This window comes from Notolabrus celidotus, chromosome 1, assembly GCF_009762535.1.
Source record: "Notolabrus celidotus isolate fNotCel1 chromosome 1, fNotCel1.pri, whole genome shotgun sequence".
Classification (NCBI taxonomy): Eukaryota; Metazoa; Chordata; class Actinopteri; order Labriformes; family Labridae; genus Notolabrus; species Notolabrus celidotus.
Genome location: NC_048272.1, coordinates 35,847,240 through 35,860,271, shown reverse-complemented (window position 1 = coordinate 35,860,271; position 13,032 = coordinate 35,847,240). Strand labels below are relative to the sequence as shown.

At 39.8% G+C, this 13,032-nt stretch overlaps 1 protein-coding gene across 1 annotated transcript in view; it reads left to right on the top strand.

The window, feature by feature from the left end:
- etnk2 (ethanolamine kinase 2) overlaps positions 1 to 13,032 on the top strand; it is a 33,335-nt gene that overhangs the window by 3,186 nt on the left and 17,117 nt on the right. The window contains exons 2-3 of the mRNA XM_034684382.1: positions 11,346 to 11,483; positions 11,590 to 11,711. Coding sequence (XP_034540273.1) covers positions 11,346 to 11,483; positions 11,590 to 11,711 — 260 coding nt within the window. The remainder of the gene's footprint in view (positions 1 to 11,345; positions 11,484 to 11,589; positions 11,712 to 13,032) is intronic.

Sequence of the window (13,032 nt, the reverse complement as noted above, 5' to 3'; positions counted from 1 at the left end):
TCTGTTGTCATGTGTGACGTGACGTCGCCCTCAAGAGGACAGTGCGACACCATGTTAGCCCTAAACGTTAATTAGCCTATGATTTGTTGATGCTAACCGCCTGTTCATGCTACATGCTGGGCATGTGTGATGTAGAAGCAATGCACCATATAATGTGTAGGTGGTCTGATGATTCCCAGCAGCCATACCGCTGTCACCCGCAGTGTGTTTCTAGTTTGGGGAAGTTGTTGTGCCCAAGCTGCAACCTCCGATCTAAGAATATGAGTCCAATGCGGAAGTGCTAAAAACTGCAGTTCATCGAGGATCCCCTTGAGACTGGCTCTGGAAATACCAGAAACCACATACACACCAATTCAAAAAAGCCGATCTTTACAACAGAAATAAACATGTTTACAGCCTGGTTAAAAGGCGAGTGTAGTCTGGATAGCTCATTTCTAGATCGGCACACACTGCACAGTGGGTGAATTGTTTTCTAATGCGGCAATTTCGAAGATATTGAGATTACGAATTGAGAGGCACAGCTGACTTGATTGACAGGCGGGAACACTGTAGCTGTTGGCTAGGAGGCTCAAAGCCCGCCTCTTTGCGCTACAATCGCTCAACAGCAGCACTATGGCTGCCGTCGACGATTGGCTTCAAAACAGCGCTTCAGAAACAGATGGGTGAACTTCACAGATACTACGTCTATATTTTATACAGTCTATGGTTGTGCCTGAGCCGGCGGCCGCAGAGTGGGAGGCTCTCCTGCACGACACAGTATTTCTCATCGAGACTGACCTTGGTCATGCGTTGACCCTCCCTGAGCAACAAACACCTCGCGAGTGACAGCGGTGCGGCCGCTGCTTGCGTCTGAACATTGAAGGCTTATTAATAACAGAATCAATAACAATATCAATTTTATTAGAAGAAAAGATGAAAAAATGAAACGATTTCTCCTTAGAAAAGCATCAGGCTGATGTGACCTGTTAAGGTCTTAAAATGACAGGACTGCACCTGATATCATTTGGCCAGCCCAGTGAAAATCTCCATGCCTCTCTTACTGTATATCTTGAAAAGTAGTACTAGAAAAGTTTGAAAACTGACTTTAAAAGTCTTTGAAAATTACTTGAATTTGACCATGGAAAAAGTGTACAAACCACCTGTGAATAATCATCATCTTGGGTACAACCTAAACTGACTTGTTATCATGGGACAATAAATGAAGTTAAATATGTGGATGCATGTCTGCTTTGGGCCTCAGTACAGTACAAAAAGAACCACACCTTTGAGAAGTGTTTTCATAGCTGGTTACTGATCCTCAGTCTTGCTCCTTTATTGTTTTCCTCTGCTCTCTTGTCAAATGTTTTGAATCCACAGTGATTCTCTATTTCACACAGATAAGAAACCCCGTGAGGTTCAGTCATGCTGAGAATATTTCAGGGATAATACTTTACTCAAACTGCAGAGTTTAAGAGAAATATCCAGCAGGGGTGTTCTGGTCCTGAAAGTTATAAGTGATAATACATGATGTGAAGTTACAGCTTAAAGCTGGGGTTGGTAGTCAGATTTAGATACACTTTTTGTCATACTGGTTAAAATCAATACATAATGTGTTCTTAAAAAAGAGTGAAAAAAAAAACTGCTATCTACAGCCGGAGTAAACCTGGGAAAACACCAACCAATCACCGTTTTTTGGCTCCCCAAATTTTAAACCAATCAAATCCCGTCCAGCCGTTCTGCCCGCCTCCTGCGTGTACATTTCCCCGGCGTGCACTCCTCCCAGTCCCCGCCTCCTGCCTCTACTTTCCCTGACTCTATTTACTGCCCCTCTCGCTCGTCCTCGTGGCCTGTCCCTTCTGACCTGATGAGGTGCTTTGCTCAGGACTGTAGTCCGGATCAGAGTCTAAAAAGCTTTCACCAACAAGCAGAATAATTAATGACGTTCAGTAAGTCCTACAGAAAATATATATTTATTGTAGCGTCCGTCCGGACGCTGTAGTGATGACGAGCCGATTCGTGAACACGTTGAGTTTCAATAACCGGTCACTGTCGGCCGTGATCACGCCAACCAACAAAGCAACAATCAATGTTTGAATGAATGAAAAACTTCTCCTCTTGTCTCTCCTCTCTCCCGCTCGCACACTCTACACCTCTCCTGATGCCTTCACTAACCGTCAACACTGTAGGAATTAAGAACATCTACACTGAACACGTTTAACAAACAGTAGATCTGTTACAGTATTATATATGTGTTATAACTTTTCTCCTGATATCGTGTCACCGGTACAACTGGATAATGCTAGCATGATAGTTGTGAGTACTAACAGCAGCCATGTTTGTTTGTGTTTTTAACTTTCACTATGATAATGTTTTGGTGAGGACCGGTTTTGAATCAGTCACGATCATATGGTCGAGAATCAGCGGCGCTCGTGCATGTGAGCGGGGGGGCGTCGTTTTGGAGGAGCTCTAAGGGAGGAGGGGAGGGGTTAGACGGAGATTTAGATACACTTTTTGTTATACTAGTTAAAATGATCTTGATGTCCTGATGGCAGTCAATACATAATGTGTTCTTAAAAAAGAGTGAAAAAAGCTGCTATCTACAGCCAGAGTAAACCTGGGAAAACACCAACCAATCTCTGTCATCAGGAGCCAAATTATGAAACCAATCAAACCCTGTCCTGCCGTTCTGCTCGCCTCCTGCAAAGCGTACATTTCATGTTAGTTTGTGTTTTTAACTTTCACTATGATAATGTTTTGGTGTTTTGTTACCGCTGAGTGAAACATGAGTTGACGTAGTGCAAAACACAAACGATGTGCTGAAGGTTTTGAATCAGTCACGATCATATGGTCACGAATCAAAGGCGCTAGTGCATGTGAACGGGGGCGTCGTTTTGGAGGAGCTCCGAGGGAACGGGTTAGAAAGAGTCCTGAGGAAATGCTACATTCAAGAAGTGGGAAGAAGTAAAACGTATTAAATCCCACCCCTTCTCCATTATTAACTAATAAATAGTGGTCAATTATCACTCTTAAAAGTTTCATTTAGAGGTTTCTAATATAAGCCTTACAACAACAACACCAACAACAATACTTTATTTAAATGAAGACATGTAAATTTCACCACTAGCAAAAATAGAGAGTGAAACTAGAACAGAAACACATTACAAAGACAATCATAGAGATAAAACAACTCATGTTTTAATCTGTCACACACAGAATCTGTGCCCGTTGTCAAAGCAGTACAGCTCTGAACTTCACAGATTGGGACTCATCTGTTGCTAAAAAGACACAGCAGAACACCATTGTGTCGTACGGAGCTCTGTCTCGGAGTCAGAGAGATCAGTGACAGTCTCAGCTTCCACTGCTCCCCTACTCGCATAACAAAATACTGTGACACGTTACAGCTACACCTCCTATACAGCTACAGTGAGACTGTATCAGCTGGAATTTATTGACAAATATACACTACCAGTCAAAAGTTTGGACACACCTTCTCATTCAATGGTTTTTATTTATTTTAAATATTTTCAGCATTGTAGATTAATACTGAAGACATCAAAACTATGAAATAATCTGGTTTTGCCATAATCTCGATTACAACAGTAGTCAAATAGGGCTATCCATTGTGTACTAACCCTACCTCTGAACAACACAACTGATGGTCTCAAACACATTAAGAAGGCAAGTCTAAAAAAAACTACTAAAAACAATTAAAACAATAAAACAGTTTAAATCAGTAAAACAAATAAAAAAAATGAGTGAATAAAATAAAAACATTGATAAAAGTAAATTTAAAAATAATTGTAGCATCATGGGTAAAACAAAATTACAGGATGGCCTTTTGATAAAAATATCAGCTGTGATTTAAAAGAAGATACTGATGTAGGAGAAATCACTAAATTGATTGGCAGCACTTCATCCCATTACATTTAACTACTGAAAATCAATCAATCAATCAATCAATGGGACTTCATTTATAAAGCGCTTTTCATACAATGACATTGTAACACAAAGTGCTGTACTTAAAAACAACTTCAAATAGAATAAATTAAGAAACAGATATAAAAAAGAACCCCATCCTAATCCCAACCCCAGCCCCGACCCCATACTGACCCCACAATCCTAAAGTTAAGAATACAATATATGCAACAATAATAATAAAAACAATCAAAATAAAATAAATGAATCAAATAAAAATAAAAAAGAAGTTGCTGAGCGAACTGAGGAAATGCTTTCATGATATCTTGATGAGGAAACACTGGAGGAAACATGAGATGTTAAACCTCAACACAGGAAATTAAACTCACCAAAATAAAATACATCTCTAAGATAACGAAACACTAAAATATTAAGCCATTAAAACAAAATAAGACGCTATACTGAAAAAATAAAATAAATAATTACATAAAAAATGGAAATAATAAAAGTGACTAAAATTTTAACTAGATAATAAATAAATTAATTAATTAATTAATAAATAAAACTGTTATAAGAATGAATGAAACTCAAATAAAAGCAAGACTAAAAAGGGTCGGTCTTGAGTTTGCTTTTAAAAATGTTGATGCTCTGTGCAGCCCTCAGATCTTCAGGTAGGGTGTTCCACAGGCGTGGGCTGTGATGATAAAAAGCTGCCTCACCGTGAGTCTTTCTCCTTACTTTTGGTACCATTAAAAGTCCACTACCTGAAGACCTGAGGGCTCTCACTGGCTCATATGATAAAAGCAAATCTGATAAATAAGAAGGGCCAAGACCATCAAGAGATTTAAAAACTACAAAATAATAAATCAAAATCTATTCCAAGAGATAAAATAACAACATATGTTTTAAAAACACATCGAAAAAATGAAACGCCCTCCACATAAGCATGGTTAAAACATGAAGTAAAGTCAGTCCTCTGATGGAGGCACATTAGCTTGATATTGTGCCATTGTTGGTGCCCATCACTCCCTCTGAAAATGTTACTCTGATATTTAGATATGAAAGAGCACGATGACTTTGTGTGCATGGGTCGAAAAACATAGCAGCAGCTTTTAGAGAACAGGTCATAATGAATGTATTATCGATCTATTTGAGACATTTTAATATTTATGTACCCGATGGAAATAAGAGATGTTCTGTTAAAATGTGTTCCTTCCTGACTCACCAACCCTAAACTTTATAATATAGGCTGACTCACAAAAATAGACACAACATTGTCACAAAATGATGGATCTGAAATGTGTTGATTTTTTTGTGAGGCTAATTCGACATAGTGTCAGATCAGTGTATTGACTGGCATGCTTACAAAGGCTGCCGTTGGTTTTAGAAGAACTCCAGTATGAATTTGCTCACTGCTGCGTGCCTGTTAGTTTTGTATACACTACCAGTCAAAAGTTTGGAAACACCTTCTCATTCAAGGGTTTGTATTTATTTTAATTATTGGAAACACTGTAGATTATTGAAGACATCAAAACTATCAAAGAACATATATGGAATTATTGAATGAACAAAAAAGTGTTAAACAAAGCAGAATATGTTTTATATTTTAGATTCTGTAAAGTAGCCCCCTTTTTCCTTCATGACAGCTTTGCACACTCTTGGTATTCTCTCAGTCTGCTTCATGAAGTGGTCTCCTGGAATGGTTTCTAATTAACATGAGCCTTGTCAAGAGTTCATTTGTAGAATGACTTGCCTTCTTAATGTGTTTGAGACCATCAGTTGTGTTGTTCAGAGGTAGGGTTAGTACACAATGGATAGCTCTATTTGACTACTGTTGTAATCCAGATTATGGCAAAACCAGATTATTTCATAGTTTTGATGTCTTCAGTATTAATCTACAATGTGGAAAATAATACGAATAAATAAAAACCATTGAATGAGAAGGTGTGTCCAAACTTCTGTTTGTAAATGTAAACAATAGATGAGCAGAAACAACAGAACACAGTTTATTTAGCAGTATTTAAGTTTCTGTGTTTGAGAAAACAGCCCGAGGCACCCCAGTGTCATTTTACTTGACTGTTTTGTTCAGGTAGTTATATATTATTGTATAACATTTAATGCTCTAACCATCATTGTCACATTTTATAACAGGCAAATTCATAATAATTGACTCACATATGTGTAGCCCGAGCTGCAACCTCTGTCCACGAGAATTGAAGCCAATGCGGAAGTGTTAAAAACTGCAGTTCCTCAAGTGTCCACTTGAGGCTGGCTCCAAAAATAACGGAAACCACATGGACACCCATTCAAAACAGCCCATCTTTACAGCAGAAATAAACATGTTTACAGCCTGGTACAAAAAATGAGTGTAGTCTGGATAGCTCAGTTTTTCATAACGCTGCAGAAGATATTAAAATTACGAGTTTTCCATTATGAGAGGCACAGCTGACTTAATTGACAGGCGGGAACACTGTAGCTGTGTAAGAGGCTCAAAGCCTGTCTCTTTACCTCACACTTGCTTGACAGAAGTTATGTTGAGTTCAACATTTCCAATATGGCTCCCGCCGACGATTGGCTTCAAGACAGCGCTTCAGAAACAGATGGGTGACGTCACAGATACTACGTCCATTTATAATACAGTCTATGGCGAAGCCCTGTAAATAAAACAAAACGTAATGGCTTAGTGATTTTTTTTAATATATATATGATAAAAAATAGCGGGACATGCTAAATTCAGTTTTTGGTTTGTCATGGATTATTGAACTTTTCTGATCTTAAAAGTGAAGATATTGGACTTTATCAGGGCCTCAACTTTAAAGTTTGGTTTTATAAAACTAAAAAAACAGAAAAGGTTCAAAATGACTGCAAACATTCCATTTTAGGTTGCATTAGCTGTTTTACAATAATGGATGTAATGTTATAGAATAGAGATGTGTAGATACCATCATCCTTTTCAATTAAACTGCTCAAATGTGCAGCATTATTTATAAAAACAAAAATAATGTCACATAACTTTTTTCTGTTACATGTTTGGATTCTTACCGATATAAAGATAAATTTTTGGACAAATAAATTCAACTTATGTCTTACTTTGTTAAAGGACGCAGATAAGGGTGAAACATGATCAAATTGAGGTGTGTCAGTACCATCTTTCCTTCCTGACACAACGCCTCCTCCCAGACCTGAGTGTGAATGTTTGAATATCCACTTACAATGTTTATAGTAAACTGTGGATTTGAGCACAAAGATTGAGCTGGCACAGATACAACAGTCCATGGATTACTCTCTATTGTCTTCAGTGCTGATCAACCTCTCTCTTTTAGCTCCAGCCGTGATGATGAAACTCGTAGATGGAGTAAGAGGCTCACACGCAAGTGTTGCTTAGCAATCCATTTAACAGACTGGACTAGTCGGGAAGGGGAAATGCATAATTAATTCCCTGTTAAAGGATCAAGTGACTGATGCGTCATGGCCAGGTCAAAGTCGTTGGAGTGACTCTGATAGTGGACCCAGTAACACAATTTGCATCTGTTACTCTTGAGTAGCACATCCATGTGTTAGCATGTTGGCTAACACTCCACTTACCACACACCTGCAGCTCAGACCTTGACAGTGCCGTCCTCGTCTCATGCAAGCAGAGTTTGTCTCTGTTGTGGTGTAGCTGCAGGACTAACTCTGTACTCATGTGGCAGGTCACAGCACAGGCATGGAGTAGGGATGGGCATTTCAAGCCAAAATACTATGCGATAATCATTGGCATCAAGTCGACGATTATTCGACTGGTCCTACGGAGTTTCTCTCTACGGCAGCTGTCGATCAAAGCAAACCCGAAAGTAAAACCCCGTTTTTTAACCTCTAATAACTAACGAAAAAGAAAGTTTTCACACAAAACACAAAACAGTTAAATAATGTCTATTACTATGATCAAATGAATGGAGGAGATATAGTTTTTAACCTATACTGCAGCCATCCACTAGGGGGAGCAGTTTTAGTGGTGGCCTCACTGGAGCCGATCGAGATGATGTCCATTTTACATACAGTCTATACTAGTAGCGGGCACTGACGGCGTCTGTCTCGATCTTTATGTCGGCGTTTCTGTGACACGGCGTTGCATGTGTGTTTACATTTTACAGCAATGCTCAGTCTCTGGAAATACGTGTGTAGTAGTGTGAGATTCAGAAAATCGCAGCAACTGTCGCTAATGTTTTCTTCTTCTTTTGCTATTTAATGCAGTTAGCATTCTTCTTCTTCTGTTTGCTAATGCGGTTAGCAAACAATTTTAAGACACTCTATAGCCACCAGGTGGGAATACTGTATTAAAATGAGAAAATATTCAGAGTAACTCTTCGATTTTTACTAAGTGAACAAATATTTGAAAATCATGGAGTGAAGACAGCGTGAGGTTTCTGTAAAGGAGTGTTATTGGGGGACTTTGGGGGGATGTCCATCACGCACCAGGACTGTTGTTTTGATGGCAGCAGGAAGCGCTAAATGTGGTGAGGAGCAGCAGGGTAGCACTGTTGACAGAAACATCTGATTAGCCTCGCCACCTGGACAGGAAGACTTTTACTGTAAATACACACTGTCCATTTCCAAACATCCCATGAGCATACCGAGTTCATGAAAACAACAGAGTGTGCCAACAGCAACAGAAAAACAGTCTCCATTTACAGCATTCTTTAGGGCTCCCCTTAAGGGTGTGAGACTCCAGTGATCAGTCAAGAAGACCACTAAGGGTCAACAGCATGGCAGGGCAGGCTGCAACCTTCATAAAGCAAGTCCAAAACAGACCACGACATGAGGTGTAATTGAATCAGAGAAAGGACACCAGAGAGCGGGACAGCGTGAGGCAGGACATGGAGTTCTCTTGGCTCCTCAGATACTCTGCTCTGGTGATGACAGTCTGTGTAATGGGCTGTTCTAGTGGGTACAGAGGTCGGTACCTCTTCTCTGCAGCTGCTCACTGTAACTGAGTCTCCATCTACAGCAATGCATGACAAATAAAAGTATTGAGGTTCAGCCCAGCAGGACAGACTTAACCTGAGGCAGTGATTCTTTTTCACCAAGTACAAACATGACATACACTTTGACTTGATACGACTGCGCTGAAGACTGATGTTGATTGTTTTTTTTAGGGTTGCAAAATTTCGGGAATTTTCAAAGTTGGACACTTTCCATGGGAATTAACAGGAATTTATGGGAACAAACCATAGACTGTAAAAAATATGGAAGTAGTATCCGTGACGTCACCCATCTGTTTCTGAAGAGCTGTTTTGAGACCAATCGGGAGCGGCAGCCATATTGCTTCTGTCGAGCCAATGTGACGTCGAGAGGTTAGACCGGAGGTTATCGCTTGGAACAAACAAGAATAAAGCAGGAATTTACTAAATTGAAGGTTGGCTCTTAATGGGGAATTTGAATATAGTTGGAGAAAATATATATTAGCATAATCCTGACTAAAACAACCAGATTTCATGCAAGTATAGTTGAATATCTATGCCATTCCTCAATCACATGCACATAGCACACTGCAGGGCTATTGAGACCACGCTCCCTACATGCACTGTGCATTCTTCCATCACATGGAGCACAGGTGATTTCTAGAATCCTGCAGAGACTTGGAAGCTTGAGGGAAGATGCTTTTTTATTTGCATGTTGAATGGGACTTTTTTGGAGGGATAGCGTCTCTTGTCATTTAACATTTTGAATGGGACTTTGTTGGGATTGTATTTTTGTTCATTTTTGAATGGGTTGGGTTGGAGGGATGAGTAATATTTAACTCAACATTCATGTTTTTGTTCTTCAATGAAATAATTGATTGTTCAATAAAATATTTAACACTTGATGAAGTTCTACTTACAAATAAATCTGTTTTAATTGTATCATTTCGAATGGATGTCTGCTTATAACAAAACAAATATAAATTCTCATGAATTCCCATAAATTCCCATGGAAAGTTTCCAATTTGGAATATTTCCAAAATTTCTGAACTTTCCAGAAATTTTCCAGAAATTTTTCAGGAATGTTCCACCCCTTTGCAACCCTAATTACATCAGAAATGACAGAGAGACTTTAGCAGAGCAAAAAATCTAAAAAACCAAACCCATCAGATTTATAAATAGAATCACCTTGAAGCTGCTTTTTCTAGTTGGTGTTTTAGGCCTGACATTTTCCGAGTATGTTCTCTCGCTGACTGGCACAACCTCTTCCAAACTTAAGACAAGCCATGTTTAGTAACAAACTTATGAGTGTTAGTGTTTACTGGCATGCTCTCTGAAAAAAAACAACAGAACAACGGACGCTCAGGAAGTTCAAGACAAATCAAACTCTATTCATATCTACCATTAAATCAGAAGTTCAAGTTGATAAAGCGGATGTATGACTCAGCTTTAGAGAAGCCATTACAGGGTAAGCCTTACAGAGTAAACATGAGGCTCGTACAGCTGTGAGTGAAGACAAAACTTTTCACCCCTGCCAAAGACAGTCCAGCACAACGAGCTCACAGTCAGGCCACATTATGTAGACTCATCCATAGAAAAAGAAAAAAATCAAACGTCAGGCCGTATATGGCAGAATGTTTACCTCTGTCTGGGTCCAAGCTTATCGCTGTCTGTCAATGTATTGATTGCTGGTCTTAGTGCTGTATTGTGTGGCTGGTAGAGTGGATCAGTCATGTGGTAGCAAAGGCGTGTATGCTTGCGTATACAGTCATAACAGGGATGCCTGCGTGCCCATCTTTGTGGTCAGCCACGTGTGGAATGTTAGATATGTATGAGTGAGCGTCTGGACCGAGGGGAGATGCAGCAGCAGTGTGTATGTTGTTATTGTGTTCATCTGAGTGGGATGGACTCGCCCACTGGTTCCCAATGGAGTGATGTTGTCAGTCAGTTATTTAGAGCCAACCAGTCACACTCCAGGCTTTTTGCATACTCGTCACTTTAGATGATGTGTTTTACTTAAATGGTAGACTTGATGATGCAATGCCAAACACACCCTGCAGGAGTGTCACTACAGGCCCGGTGCAAGAACGACTCATATAGTGGTTTTGACATGTAGTGTGAGTCATTTTGGAAAACTTTCCCAATCGCCAAGTAAAAGGTCTAGGTTCCAACAAAGTTCACAAAGAATTTAAGCTTTAATCTGAACATGAGGTAACCTACATTTGACATTTATCAATTGAAAACAATTTGTGACAAGTTCACTACTACCCCTTTTCCCTGAGGCAGTTTCAGGGTTCTGCTTGTCATCTGCTCTTTGGTTTGTGCTCATTTTTAAGTTTTTCTGCACAACTCTGCATTTAAAAAAGAAATAAAGGTTATCTGTTCACTTATTTAAGATCTCTAAAAGTCAGGATTATGTCTTAGAGCTGGTTTTGTGCCCCACAGTCAGAGGCTGGCGATATTCATCTGTATCTATATCAAGCTTTATGATTTATTTTCCTCTTCTTTCAGCTCTTCACTGATGGAACCACAAACAAATTGGTGGGCTGCTACACGGAGGACAGTCCAGAGGATGTGGTCCTTGTCCGAGTGTACGGAAACAAGACAGAGCTGATTGTGGACCGAGACAATGAGCTCAAAAGCTTTCAGGTATAAAAGCAGATGAATCAGATGCATGTTCCTGTGAAACTGTGCCTCAGAGTGTACCCTTTCATCTAATTCTGCTGTGTTGTTTGTTTCTGTGTCCCCTCTGTAGGTGCTACATGCTAACGGATGTGCTCCTCACCTCTATTGCACCTTTCAGAACGGCATCTGCTACGAGTTCATGCAGGGGGACGCTCTGGGGACGCAGGATGTGAGGGATCCTACATTACTCAGGTGAGGACATGGTAGTATAGATAGAACTACTCGGGTTGTTTTTTTGAACACTTTATTTTTACATTTTCACATTTTCTTTTATAACAAAAACAGCAGTATTACCAACAACTGGCATTAAACAAGTGGTCACGACTTTGAACAAATAACACAAGACAGAAAATAACCAAAATTAAACAGGTTATAAAGTAATTCTGTATAGATATATATATAGACATAAGGTTCGACCAAGAGTTCTGGGGTCTTTTAGCCCCCAGAACTACTTTACCCTGAACCAAAAGGTTCCTGTGCCCCCATTATTGTCTGCATTTCGACCGTGGGCTGAAGTCCCGGGTAGATTGTTCAAATCAGGCCAGTGACATATGGAGGTAAAAAAAAAGAAAATGTACTACACCACCAGACCAGTAGAGGGCAGTAAAACAAAGACTAATGCCATTCATCACAGATGACACCATAGAAGCAGACGGACAGGCAGGTATCATTATGAGCAACACAACAGTTAGCCTGTTAGCATGAAGAGACTCAGCTGGCGTTGTTTTAGATGGTGCTACATTTCATCACAGATGGATTCACTAAATCAACACGTGAGAGGAGATAAGCGCGAGTAGCAAAGATGTTTCAACACAGCATTAAAGGTGACATATCATGCAAAATTGACTTTTTAATGGTTCTTTACCTGAAATATGTGTCCCTGGCATGTCTACAAACACCCCGAGAATGAAAAAAATCCATTCTGCCCCTTTTTTGATTTCTACATCTTTCTGTAAATGTGTGTGAAACGAGCCGTTTCAGACTTCCGTGTTTTTGTTACGTAACAACAATATCCGGTCTGTCACGGAGTCAGAGCTCGGAGCTTGTTCAGCCCATAGACTGTATAAAATAATACTGAATCCCTCCCCCGTTTTTCATTACCTGCACAAATGTGTGCTAACAAGGAGCTTAGGAGGGAGGCATGTTAGTTGTAGGCTGTCTTAATAAACACAAAGGTCGGTTTTACTCCCCACGTCTGCAGATTTGAAGATCTAGTGGATGATTTTTATTTATCATGGATAAGTGCTAGCGCTAGTTAGCATAGCTACATAGCTACATGTCGTAGCTGTAGCTGTGTACCAAGACACACGTCGACATACTGACAAATAAAACAACAAGAAACACAGAATCTGTGACCAATCCTTCAGAAAGGTCCCGCTGCCTTTCTGGCAGAGGTCGGTTTTACTCCCCACGTCTGCAGATTTGAAGATCTAGTGGATGATTTTTATTTATCATGGATAAGTGCTAGCGCTAGTTAGCATAGCCACATAGCTACATGTTCATAGCTGTAGCT